Source organism: Zingiber officinale, chromosome 8B, assembly GCF_018446385.1.
Source record: "Zingiber officinale cultivar Zhangliang chromosome 8B, Zo_v1.1, whole genome shotgun sequence".
Taxonomy (NCBI): Eukaryota; Viridiplantae; Streptophyta; class Magnoliopsida; order Zingiberales; family Zingiberaceae; genus Zingiber; species Zingiber officinale.
Window position 1 is genome coordinate 111,354,202 of NC_056001.1, and position 14,637 is coordinate 111,368,838.

Here is a 14,637-nt window from a genome sequence, read left to right on the forward strand (position 1 = left end):
TGGGTTATTCTAAAGGAACGAAAGGTGGTTTATTTTATAGTCCTAAAGATCAGAAGGTTATTGTTAGCACCAATGCCTGATTTTTAGAAGAGGACTACATGATGAACCACAAGCCCATGAGTAAAATTGTTCTTGAGGAAATACGAGAGGACACGTCTGATTTAGTACCAACGGTACAAGATGAGATACCACAAGAAAATGCAACGCGTGTCACAAATGATGCACAATTACAGGTAATGTCTCATCGTAGTGGGAGGGTTGTTTGACAACCTGATAGATTCATGTTTTTAGGAGAATCTTCGGACTTGATCCCTGGTGAACATTAAGTTGATCCTTGGATATATGATAAAGCACTTCAAGATAAAGATGCAGTATCATGGCAAAGTGCAATGAACTCCAAAATAGAATCTATGTATTCTAATCAGGTCTGGGAGCTTGTAAAACCACCAAATGGTATAAAAGTCATTGGATGTAAATGGGTCTACAAAAAAAAAAGAGGGATAGATGGGAAGGTGGAAACCTTCAAAGCAAGGCTTGTTGCAAAAGGGTATACTCAGAAAGAGAGAATCAATTATGAGGAAACCTTTTCGCCGGTAGCCATGCTCAAGTCTATCCGAATTCTTTTATCTATTGCTGCTCATATGGATTATGAGGTTTGGCAAATGGATGTCAAGACAGTTTTCTTTAACGGAAGTCTTGAAGAAAACATCTATATGAAGCAACTAGAGGTATTCATTGCAAAAGGCAAAGAGCATCTAGTTTGTAAGCTCAATCGATCCATTTATGGACTGAAGCAAGCTTCAAGATCTTGGAACATCCGGTTTGATGAAGTAATCCAGTCTTATGGATTTATTCAGTGTCCGGATGAGTCTTGTGTATATAAGAAAAGTGATGGAAACGTGGTGGTATTTCTTGTACTATACGTAGACGACATTTTGCTCATTGTCAATAATGTCAAAGTGTTGTCAGACGTAAGGGTATGGTTGTCCAAGCAATTCGATATGAAGGACTTGGGAGAATGTGAACATATTCTTGGGATCAAAGTAATAATAAAAAAAGAATGTTGTGCTTATCCCAAGCTTTATACATCGATACTATCCTAGCTCGTTTTAGCATGCAAAACTCCAAGAAAGATTTTCTACCTTTTCGGCATGGAGTACTTTTATCTAAAGAGATGTCTCCTAAAACATCAAAGGAGATAGATGAGATAAAGATAGTTCCTTATACTTCGGCTGTAGGAAGCCTAATGTATGCAATGCTATGCATGAGACCGGATATTTGTTTTACCATGCGTATGATTAGCAGATATCAAAGTAACCCAGACAGGGACATTGGACTGTCGTAAAACATATATTAAAGTACCTGAGAAGGACTAGAGATTATATGCTGATTTACTGGGCAGATGATTTTCCCTGTGGGTTATACGGATTCAGACTTCCAATCAGATAGGGACAGTAGTAAGTCAACCTCGGGGTATGTGTTTACTTTGGGAGGCGGAGCTATAACATGGAGGAGTGTTAAGAAGAAATGCGTTTCAGACTCACCATGGAAACTGAATATGTGGCAGCCTCTGAGGCAGCCAAAGAAGCTCTATGGCTCAGAAACTTCTTGATAGACTTAGATGTGATTCCTGATTTACCCAAAATTATCATAATTTATTGTGATAATAGTGGTGCATAGCAAACTCAAAGGAACCACGAGCCCATAAGGCAAGTAAACACATTGAGCGCAAGTACCACCTGATACGAGACATCGTAAAGCGAAGAGAAGTTGTTGTCGCCAAGATTGCATCAGCAGATAACGTGGCAGATCCTTTCACTAAGGCTCTTCCGGCGAGAGCTTTTGACAGGCATGTTGAGAGGATGAGAATCAGATGTATGGCAGCATAGTCTTTTAGTATAAGTGAAAGATTGTTAGGATGTATACTAAAAGCCTAGCTTTTGTATGAACATTTATTTTGAAATGAGAATCACATTGGTCAAATGTCTACATTTAGTTAAATGCAATTGTCCATTTAATTTATATTATAGATAACATGGTGTGTGGTGTCACACAGAAGATAATGTTATCAGTTCCTTATAAATTATAAATAGTAGCTCACAACCAAGATAGATTGGGACAAACTATTGGAATGATTGTAGTGTAATTTGGTATTAGTTTATCTTGACTATAAAATTACACTAGTACACTATGTGTGTATTGAGTAGGACATTTGATGTTATTTCTTTTTATATTGACTGCATAAAAGAATAAAACCTCTGTTATTATGGATGTGCGTACTCTTAATCCTGATATAATAACAAACACATATACTTAGTATTTATTTCTTTAATTTATTAAAGGGTGAGATTTAGTCAGTTAAATCAATAGGCCCGATAAGTTGGAAAATAATATTATTTGTATGGTGTGTTGTTGATTATAAAAGGAAACAGTGTCCTAGTAATGTAGGTTGATGATGTCCCCTTGAGGAGCTCATAAGGATTATTATGTAAACCCTACAGGTGGATTTAGTCCGGCATGATAATAAGGTTGAGTGATACTACTCTTGGAGCTCGATGTTAATTAAGTGAGTTGTTAGTAACCCATTTAATTAACGGACATACGATATCTTAAACACAGGGAGATTAACACACTCATGATAAGAAGGAGCTCATATTATAATATGAGATTGGTGTGATAGTTCAATAATAACTCTTTAGTGGTATGAGTTATTATTGATGAACTTGAGTTGGGTGTTCGAGTCGAACACAGGAAGCTCAAGTCCATCAGGAGGCCAAAACCAATTTCTCCTCTCGGTCCCTGTTGTAGCCTCTATAAATCCTCGCATTCACCCATTTTAGTTTTGCTTCCTACCCAAGAAAAGGGCTGACCAAGCCTTGCTTGGTGCCCAAGCAAGGGGTCGGCCAGGCCTTGCTTCCTACCCAAGAAAGGGGCTAGCCAAGCCTTGCTTGGTGCCCAAGCAAGGGGCCGGCTAAACCAAAAGAAAAAAAAAGAAGAGAAAATGAAGAGAAAAGAAAAGAAAAAAAAAGGAGATTTTTTTTCAACAGAATTAGAGATTTTTCTAAAAAGAATTACATTGATTCTTTCTTAGAAATTTTCTAAAAAGAATTATATTAATTCTTTCCTAAGAAATTTTTCTCAAAAGAATTATGTTAATTCTTTCCTAGAGATTTTTCTAAAAAGAATTATATTGATTCTTTCTTAGAAATTTTCTAAAAAGAATTATACTAATTCTTTCTTAAGAAATTTTTCTAAAAAGAATTATGTTAATTCTTTTCTAAAGAGTTTTTCTAAATAAAAATCTATTACCTTTTCTCCTTTTTATCTGGTGCAGAAGGTTATAAAAGGGGAGGAGGTCATGCCACCATAATCATCCAATCTCTCTTGAGTTGTTTTCCCTTGCTTATGGTCGACACCTCGTCTCTTCTTTTCTTTCTTTTCTTTTCTTTCCTCTAGGGTCGGCGCTCCACTTCTTCTTCCCTTTTCTTCCCTCTAGAGCTAGCGCCCCATTTTCTCTTGGTGGCCGGAGCTTGGAGGAAAAGAAAACGAAGAGACGAAGCACCTTGGTGGCCGGCGGTTTGGAGGAGGAAAAGAAGAAGAAGGCGTTCCTCTTATTTGCATCTTTTGGTGGTAGGCGGCTTGGAAACAAAAGAGGGTTCGGGTGGTTTTTATCTTGGTAGATCGTCGCCCACACGACGTCCAAGAAGAAGAGAGGAATACGACAGAAGATCAAGAGGTCTTTGTCTACAAAGAAAGGTACAACTAGTTATTTATTCCGCAACGAAACTAGTTTTGTTTTCTTTGTATGGATCCTGAAATACCAACACAAGAGGCTAGCGATTTTTTATTTTTATCTTTGTGCTTCGATTTTGTGTTTCAATCTTGTGCTTTGATTGAGATTTCTGTAGTTAAACCTAAAGTTACTGTGAGAAATTTAAATATTTAATTTCTTTGAAAGGTTTTGTCTAGGAAGTGGTGGATGATCCCATAACCAAGAAGACTTAGTGCCTTGCCAACGACCTGGAAGCCAATCCTTGAAATAATTATTTAAACAACTTCTGTAATATGATTTAATTTCTGAAGAACACATGGGTTGAACTTGGAGTAAAAATATTAAGTTTCGTTTCCAATCCAAGTTTAACTTTGAATAACGAACTTGGAGTAAAAATGTTAAGTTTCGTTTCTAATCCAAGTTTAACTTTTGAAAAGCACATGGATTGCTAGGAAAAGTTCTGTGCTTGTATAAAATTTTTTTACAAGGGAAACAGAACAGAATTCCAAGTAGCACCCAGCCCCTTCGTGAACTCTTCTTATATTTTGAGTGTTTTAGAATTCTCTATTACCAGTTGGAAAAGGCATGGTGTCAAAGATCTCATTTGAACAAAGAAATCTTCAACCAAAACACTTAGCTAAGATTCGTGTTCGTTTGACTAAGCGCCGACCTTGCGATCACTCAGCTGTATATAACCTATTAACAACCTCAGCATATGCAATTTTTTTTCTTAACTAACGAGTTAGCTAAGACTGCAAGATAGAAATGTGGCTATATATGCAGTACTACATGGCTTAAAATATGGCTCTTGCTATCTTGTGATCGATGTTCTAGGGGAAAAAAACAATTCTTTATTATAACAGCGTTTAAGTCTCATACTAATTCTTGATTATAACATTTACATCGATGATGAAGCGTTCAAATGCGAAGCTGGATGGCATACAGCTACTATGATTGAGTATCTTTTGATTTATATAAAAAAAAATATGATTGGGCGTCTTCCAACTGCTATAATTAAATCTAACCTTTCATTCACCTCAAGTAATTAGTAGTGGCATTGATAGTCACCTTAGCCAAGATCGATGAACCTCAACTTGCACTCATCTAGTTACGATCCCTCACATTTTGCCCGAGCTAACTTACTATAATAACACATTCCGCAAAGCATATTTGATGCGATATTAATATGATCATAATAGATTTAGTGTTGTCCATGTCTAATATTGTTGGGCATGGGATGAAAGAAAGGAAAAGCAGGCCCTAGAGACGAGCAAGAACCGAATGCCCTAAAAGGAGGATGATAGGATCGTTGCGGTTAGATTACTCGATCGAAATAGGCTATAATATGGAACATCTATTCAAAGGAAAATCCGCACAAAATCTAACTTCCAGGTAGATGTGAAGTGTCCTAGTCAAACTCTTCACACTAATACTGTTCTACAGGAAGCACAACAAAACTGCAACTTGAGGCATTGAACTTTATGAAATCTTGAAAGGGTTGAAAATGATTAGGATGAGAAAGGAAATACTTATGAAAGAATTAAACAGTTTTAAAGTACAAATTAAAATGTGCAATTGTACACAGATTTTGTTCAACAAAGAACTGTAAAAGAGTTACTAAATCCAATTTCAACCCAATTTTCTTTGCAAGTTCAGGAGGAAATGATCTGAAACACAGTGATAGGTATGAAGTATGAAAAGGAGCTTCAGAAATCATACTAAGTAGAAACTTATGAAACATCAGGATTGCTCGAGTCGATATCAGAAGCTCCCATCCGATGCACAAATAGTCTCAGTCTCTCCGCTTCACCGATCGCAGTTAACCATCCTGTAAGAACATTCATTGTCACATTGTTTGGTTTGCATCCCTGCAAATTCATCTTGTCCATAAGCTCGAAGGCTTTGTGAGACATGTTCTGGTCCTTAAAACCCTTGAAAATGGAGGTGTAGGTCTTGACGTTGGGCAATATATTTTGTTTCTGCATCTCATTGAAGAGGTCTATTGCGTCATCAACTTTGTGATTCTTACAATAAGAATCAATGAGGATGGTATAAATAACAGTGTTAGCCGGCACCACTGACATTTCCATGCTCCTGAAGATCTTCATGGCCTGGTCAAGTTCACCAGCCTTGCAGTAACCGTTGATCAGAGTTCCATAAGTGACAACATCAGGTTTGCATCCATCATCCACCATTTCGTCGTATATCTCGAATGCCTTATCCAACCTCTTCTTCTTGCAAAACCCACTGATCAAAATGTTATAGCTCTTTATGCCTATTCGAAAACCATTCTTTCTCATCAACAACGCATTCGAATAAGCATCATCCAATTTACCAACTTGAGTCAACCCCCAGATGAGAGTGGAGTATATTGTCGAATCAGGGGAAACTCCTTCCTTGATCATCTCAGCAAACAATGCCATCGCCCTTCCTACTTTGTTGGATTGAAGAAAAGCAGCAATCAGGATGTTATAGGTGATAGCATTGCCTTTAACTTCCGGCCACTTGACCTTTTTCTTTCGAAAAAAATCTAGGGCACTTCCGATCATCCCATGTTTGCACATTCCATTTACAAAGGCGGTCAGCGTAAACACATCGACGGCAACCCTTTCCTTCTCCATCCTGGTAAGCAATTCATAAGCTTTGTCTAACTCTGCAGCCTTGCAGAAGGCATCAATCAAGATGGTGTAAGTCGCACTGTCAGGATCACAAGCATGGTTTGATTTCATCCTATCAAACAAGGAGAGACCATCCTGAATCCTTCCTGCCTTGCAGAGCCCATCGATGAGAGTGTTAAAAATGATTGTGCTAGGGGTGACCTCTGAATCTGGGCTTGACATTGCGTCAAGCACATTCAGTGCATCGTCGAGGCGACCTGATTTGCAGAGGTGATTGATGAGTATACCGAAGGTGGCTACGTCGGGGCGCACGCCCAAGCCCTTCAGCTCCGAAAACAGAAGATTCATCCTTGGGAAGTCTCGAATTGCAGCGAGGCCAGTGAAGAGGGCGTCGCACACAGGGGCCTCGATGGAGCCGCCAGCATCCTTTACGGCGTGGAAGAAATCCCAGGCCGCGGAGGTGGCGCCGCTGCGGCACAGCTTGCTGATGAGCTGAGTGAACACGAAGGCGTCGGGCGGAAAAAATCCCATCTTGGCCATCTTGACGAGGATGGAGAGGGACTCGTCGTTCAGGGGATGGCTATGCTTGGCCAGGCCGGAGAAAACGATCGGCCCAGTGGCGGCGTCAGGCGGGGAAGTGGAGTCAGGGGAAAGCATGCCTCGGAGAATCGACAAGGCGGTGGAGAGGCGACCGGGAGAGGCGGAGCCGAGCAGGGAGCGGAGCTGGTAGTTAAGGTAGCCAAGTGAGGCATTGTGGGAGGGTTTATCAGTTAAGAGGTGCATCAAGTAGCTCCGGGTGCCTACGCCACCATCGCAATCGACGTCGGTGGTTGCGGCAGTGGTGGAAGAGGGGGAGGCGTGGCTGCGGGGGAGAGCCGTCAAACGAAAACACGGATTCTTCGGCAAGCATCGTCTCTTCATCTTCCGTTTAGCCACTCCGCGCGACTGCGTTGCCAAGAACCTCATTTAAGAGCATCTGCAATTAATAAATATTAAATAAATATAATTTAAATATATTTTAAAATATTAAAATTAGTATTATTATTATTAATCTTACTTTTTTTTAAAAAAATACTCTAATAGTTTATTATCTACCTCTTTTATTTAATTTTTAATTTTAAAATGTATATTTATTAAATAAATAAAATTTAAAAAAATGCACTAATGGGGTGGGCCAGGGCTAGCCCACCCCACCACCTATTGAACACGTTTAAAATCTTAAACGTGTCTCCTTCACAACCCTTTTAATATTAATAACACCCCTTTGATGAGAACATGGTAGATGTTCTTAACTTTACAAGATGTGTATATCTATGGTAGGATAGTGGAAATTTTTACTGTATGATCTGCTTGTTGATCTTGTTGGGTGTCAACGGTGCTAACTCCCAAAAGGATGTGAGTGTGATCCACTGTTTGACCGGGCGAGGTAGCCGCTCGACCATATGCCTTGCTCCGTTAGTACTCAATACTCGGTCGAGTGGGGAAGCCACTCGACAAGGTGCTCTGCTTTCGTTAGTGTTTGTCGCTTGGTTGGGTGGGGGGCCGCTCGACTGGGCCTTATTCTGTTAGGGACCTCATGATTCGGAACGGACCTAGTTGCTCTCCGATCAGCCATACATGGCTTCGCTCCGCTTGGGCCTCCTGGATGGACCTGTTGAGGATCCGGTCGGCCATCCCAGACGAGGCTCATTGACTTCGCTTCGCTCTACTTGACTTTGATCTAGACATTGGCGGTCATCACCACCCTTGACCCGAACGATGGGTCCCTCTTTACCACCGCATCACAAGCCTCTCCCTCAAGTCTAATCGAAGGAGGGTGCAAATCCAACTGACTAGACAGGCAGGGTACCAGGTAACTCCATGCCGATCGGGCATGTTCTAACGGCCGCCTCTTTTACTCCCTGCTTTCCGATCGGGCCCCTATTTCTGATTGTCGTTTGGCCCCTTATAAGCGTTAAGTTTCATCGTTCTCCTAGCTCACTCGTCGATCAGATTTTTATACCAATACTCACTAGAGCGGTCTGGCGATGACACTTGTACAAAAAAAAATTTCAACCGCACGAGCCCCCACGGATGAGTGTTCGCCTATAAGGGCTGACATCACCTCAATTACTGGGAATTGTGTAAATCTCTCCTCATGATGATCGATTCCACCATCCATGCTTTTTAATTACGCTTCATTAATGCTCCTTGTGATGTGTCGTCATGTGTCCCACTTCTTGCCACCACACGCTTGACATGACATACGGATATCCGATGGCGATGAGACAGGCGGCTCTTCAAATTTCATGGTTGGATTTTCTCCTTGCTTTTCGCACCCTTGATCGGACGACTAGGAGCAACTTCCCGCCGAGCCTTATAAGCCCCCTCCCTCTCGTCGCCATCTTCATTGGCATTTCCGATTTAGCTTTCGGTTCCTCGCCTACAAAACCACCTTCTCTTCTCCGGCGATCACTTTCTGTAAGCCCCCTTGTCCCTCTTGCTTAGTTTTCTGTTGTTTTTATATTTCCGATGGCTAGTTCTTCTCAAACTCCTGTTTTTGTCCCCAGTGTTTGGTACACTTTGACCGAGTCAAAGTTCGCGGGGACGACATAGAACAAATAAGATCCCTCTACCACTTTCCTTCTGGTTATGAACTTGCAATTCTGTCTGCTCACGACTTACCCCATGAGTCTCCCGAGGGTTTTGTACCCTTTTTTAAGGACCAGTTTAGCGCAAGCCTTTGTTTTCCCATCCACCCTTTCTTTTTTGTTGTTTGTAAATACTTCCGCCTCTCCCTACATCAGCTAATGTCGAACTCCTTTCGGTTGTTGTGCGGGATTGTCGTGTTGTTTCGTCTGCATGGCATTCCCTTGGTGCCCCGGGTCTTCCACTATTTCTACTACCCCAAATTGTCCGAACCGGGGACATTCTTGCTCCAATCCCGAGTTGGCTCTGTGTTTTTTTTATAAGATTTCGACATCCAATAAGCACCGGAAGGAGTATTATTTCTTCGTCCACTTTCCCGCTCGGTCGGACTTCCCAACCTACTGGCAGACCGAATTGATGGTGCCCCCTTCCTTAAGAAAATATCACAGCTGTTCAGATTACTTTCAAGCAGCCAGCAGTTTGGCCGATCAGAAGTATTACATCCACAAACTATTTTTGGAGGGTGTGCTATATGTCTTCGGGTTGAGCCCGATTAGTACGCCGCTCTCATCCAGTCTAGGTATGCTCTTTCATTTCTTCATTGTTGACTCTAACTGATTTTTCTCTCTTTTTTGTAGTCAAAGGCATGTTGTGAGCGCATATGGCTGGCAAGACTAAGCTGTTAGACGTTTAGATTAATGCCACTGTCATTGCTGAACTGGTGAGTCGTGGCCTACAGCCGGTCAGCCATTCAAGCGATCTGATCGGCGTCGATGAGGGGACTCATGCATAGGCGAGTGAAGAGGGGATGAGCCAAATAGTGGCTGCCGAGGTTGAGGCTGCCACCCTGGGCCCACTTACCGAACGACTGCCCCTGGCGCCTGTCTCAGTGCCCTCGGATTCGGCCGCTTCAAAGGAGTCGCTGATACGCTGCAAGAGGTGTCGCGGGGAGGGTTCATCCCGTTCGGCAACATCTGATATGCGCGCTCCGCTCAACAGTCCACGCTCCTCCCCCGAACGAGTAGAGGTGGCTTTGCCTGCTCCTGAGCATGGAGATGTCACATTCTTGCCTTCGATGTCCTACGAGCGGACACCCTCGTCGTCCGAGATACCTGTGGGGGTCATTTGTGCGCCCTCGGTCACTTTCGCACCACCGCACTCCTCGAGAGCCCATATCTCCACCATACAGCCCGTGGACAAGTTTGTAGGCAAGGCGACTTCTGAGCCTTCTGGTTTGAGCGGCCGGAGGCACATAATGACGATCATCCATCTGCCCCTACCGAGTAGTGCCAACCAGGCGATGCTAGGGCCTTCTCCCCTGAACATCAAATCAAGATCCAAGGACCCTTGGTGCAACTATGGCCTCACGCTAGAGCCCGAGCGACGGTTGTGGCACCAGGGGAGCTAGCAGATAGTCACACATCGATGGCCACTGGGGTAAGTACTCTTAGCTGCATGGGCATATCTTCCTATTGGCACTTACCATTTTTTTTCTCCTTTGTAGTACTGGGTCGAGAGTTTGTCCATGTGCCAAAGGCTCACTTTTTTGGAGTACGAAATTCAGCAGCTGCGAGTGCCCAGTCGGAGGCTTTCCAAGCCCAAATCGAACAACTGACTACCGAGGCGACTCAGCTAAGGGCCGACCTACAAAATGAGAAGGCACTTAGCACCGAGTAGGCTTCACAGCTAGAGCGACTAAGGAAGCAGGTCGACTCCTTCGAATCCAAAATCAAGTATGCCACCTCCAGGAAGAACCGTGCTATTGAAACTTGGAGCATAAGAACAAAGAGGCCCGCGCCCTAACTGAGAGTATGAAAGAGGCAAAGGCCCTATTGATTACTGAGCGGGATAGCCGTTTAGCCAAATAAACCATGGCAATAGCCCAACTTACCTCTAAGGATGCCGAATTGACCTCTTTGAGGGTTGAGCTGGAGGCTTCCCGGTCAGCCTTCACAGTTTATCAAGAGGGGGAACCTAGTCGGTTCGAGGTCTTCAAGAAGCAATATCTCTGCTCGGACCCCTTCAACGACAAACTTATAGATTGGGCGCTCCGCTATCTCCCTCACACGCTCACTGACCAGGTGATCAGCAAAAAGAAGCTAACCGAGTCGCTGCCTAATGACATGCTAGATTACCTTAAGTGAGCTCCCATTTTTCTATGAGTCATCTTTTGTAACTCTTCGCTGTACTATAAAATTCAAGTATTAATGAACACCTTTGCGAACATTTTTAGTTTTACACCGATGAGGTTATTGCTGCTCGGCACAAGAGGAACCATGTGCCTTACAAAAAATTTCAAAACTTTCCAACTAGTCGAATAGTCGTAACCCGGCCAAGCATCTAATTTGGTCAAGGTCGTGCCTAAGACCGCTATTCGGCTATCTCCATAGCTTCTAGTGTAGAGATGCTGCTCGGCTTTTTTTAAACTCGCGTTTAAAGTCGCCGCTCAACTTCTAGAGCCCGTGGCACTAATATAACTCAAACCCGGCCAATCGGCACGGGAATCTCTGACTCAAGTGTTTATAGTCGCCGCTCGACTTCTAGAGCATGTGGCTCTAATGTTGGGATATGCCCGGTGCGATGTGTGATAAAATACGTTTCGTAAACATGCACGGAAAAAATAAAAAAAATAATAATTCGTAAATTATTATATAACACGCACAACATGCATACAAGGATACAACATGTCAAACATAATTACATAATTAAATTTTTACCAAAAGTAAATTTATGCTAGATGTACCTTACGGATGACCTGTAACGAGAAGGGCATCAACCATAGCGACGTTGTCGAACCTTGCCTCTATTAGTATCCATGCCAAGCTCCTCAAGACAACTCCTTGAGTACAAGACTCTCCTTCGAAACTTACAAGTCACGAGCGAAGAAGAGAGATCAAGAGGAAGAGGAAGAGAAGGACACAAGGAAGAGATTTCTTCCTTGTGGTGGTCACGGCAACAAGGGGAGGGCTTCCCTTTGTTGGCGATGGCAAAGAGAGAGGGTAGAGGGAGAAGAGAAATTGAGTTAAGGTTTTCTAAAAACCTTACAAGTCAATTAATGATCTCATGTGTTTAATTTTCTTTCAACCATATTAATACATAGCCCTTATTAATGAGTTGGATTAGAAAACCCAAATCCAACCCATTATCCCTTAACCAAAAATTAACTCATTAACCCCTTGGTTTGATTCACAATTAAACCAAGTTTGTTCATGACTAATTCATGATTAAACCAAATATGTTCCAACTTTTCCATAAGAGATGTGGCCCATCCGCGCTTCCATTGCGATAAATATTTCCATATTTATCTTATGTATGGTCCAACCAAACATTTATCTCTTGATCTAAGAATCATATTCTTTAAATTATTTTACGTCTTTTAGAAATTTGTTAGTGCGTGTGACCCAATAGGTTTCCAGTTTATCTTGGTCGTCCATAATTAACTACTTAATTATAGAACGATCATGAGTGACACCTAGTGGTACATCATGATCCCCAATTGGTCAGAAAATCATAGTTGATCTTAGAATTAATTATAAACCCTTCAGCAGCTACAGTGAGTTATTCCTCGTTCCTTTCGCTCATCTTATACCCACTTAGTTCAGGGCATGGTCTATGTGTCTTGTCCCCACTAGGACACCTATCCCAAGTAATACTTCCTCATTCACGGATTTAAATTACTCATACATGTGTATAAGAGTCTCACACTCTTAACATGTGATACTTTGGCCAAAGACTTTGAGTAATAATCCTAACGAGTGACCTAGGATATACGTCTCCTCGCAAGGAACGGTGAATCCTTTGTAAGTTATACAAACATCTTCGGACACTTCAACTTATACCTAATCATCCCAAGTCCACACCTCAATGAGATGCTTACTTAAGATGTTAAAGTATAAGTCTCCATGACCAAGATGACTTGTATACCTCAAGTCGAAGGAAACTTGCACTCATGCTGCAATAAGAACTTCACAGGCATATATATATATATATATATATATAGAGAGAGAGAGAGAGAGATATGAAGTCTTACAGCGAGTCACTCTAATGAATTAGTTACCATAACCAGCATCCACATTTAACTCTGGACATCCCAATGTCTCCAGCCAGTGAGAAAAGCTGTTTGGCCGAACCAAGGACTATAACCCGTGCTAGTCTTACAGAATTGATGATGTCTGAATGCATCAATTCGATTACTAGGGAAATTTCAATATATTCATAATTACTAATATAGAGATAATCACTAGTTACGATCCAAGCACAAATTCTCTCATACTATGAATTATATTACGGATATTCAGTAAATGAGTTTAAGACAATCAAACATATAAGATGAACTCAAATAATGAATCTATACTTATCAAATAAATAAAAAAAATCGTAAGGTGATTGCCTTAGGACATCTCTCAAATTTTAACACTCCCACTTGGCCTAAAATCAATCGCCACTGTGTCATAAACTATAAGCACAAACGTGACTCTCAAACTTACTTTACGGTAGATCCTTTGTCAATGGATCTGCTAGATTCCTTTCAATGAAAATTTTCTCGAGTTGCATTTCTTTCCTACTAATGATCTCCCTGATTAGATGATAACGGCGAAGCACATGTTTTAATTGATAATGAGACCTCAATTTCTTTTCTTGTACAATAGCTCCAGTGTTGTCGCAGTAAACATGTAATGCATCAACAATGGATGGAACCACTCTAAGTTCAGTAATGAATTTCTTGATCCAAACTGCTTCCTTTGTTGCTTTCGAAGCTGCAATGTATTCTGTCTCACAGGTAGAATCTGCAACAATATCCTGCTTGGAATTTTTCCAACTAACTGCACCTCCATTTATATGAATATGAATCCAAACTGAGACTTGGAGTCATCCTTGTCCATCTGGAAATTAGCATATGTATATCTGCGTATGGTCATATCACTATCTCTATAAACTAAGAACATATCTTTAGTTCTTCTTAAGTACTTAAGGATCATCTTGACAACCACCCAATGATCTATTCCTGTATCAGACCGGTATCTGCTCGTAACACTCAGAGCATATGATACATCAGGTCTTGTACATAACATAGCATACAGTGTAGATCTTATTTCGGACGCATAAGGTATTGATAACCATGATTTTGCTACACTATTTTGATTCATACATGTATGATTTGATGTTTTGTTCATAAATGAAACTCATATTTACATCACATTTCATGCATTGCATTTATTCTTGGGCGTAATTGCAAACTATCTTATTAATACGTTATTTGATGCTAATATTTGATTGTTATTTCATAGGCATCAAAGGATCTTGAACTCAGATTAATTTGAACCAAAATTGTGCTCAAATTGGAGTTTAAGCAAGACGATAAAGCTTTGGAGTAATTTGGACCGTCCATCCAAGATTAAGAGAGATATGAGCTATTCATCGAAGATTTACTCCATCCAAGCCATATGGAAGTAGATCACAGTCATTGATGAAGATCTAGAGCTTTTGATCCAAATCTGAGATGTTTGGACCATTGATCAAGATGGAAAAATTCTGGACCGTCCGATCAGATTGGAAGTTTATTTAAAAGGCGTGAGAAACTATAGTGATCTTAGGGGCTCGGGCATTTTTCTTTCCTCA

General features: G+C 41.4%; 1 protein-coding gene across 1 annotated transcript; it reads right to left on the reverse strand.

The window, feature by feature from the left end:
• Positions 1 to 5,381: 5,381 nt before the first annotated feature.
• LOC122014440 (pentatricopeptide repeat-containing protein At3g61520, mitochondrial-like) lies at positions 5,382 to 7,326 on the reverse strand. The gene has a single exon (XM_042570671.1). It carries the CDS (start codon positions 7,309 to 7,311, stop codon positions 5,503 to 5,505), a length of 1,809 nt encoding a protein of 602 aa, XP_042426605.1. The 5' UTR covers positions 7,312 to 7,326; the 3' UTR covers positions 5,382 to 5,502.
• Between the last annotated feature and the right edge of the window lie 7,311 nt (positions 7,327 to 14,637).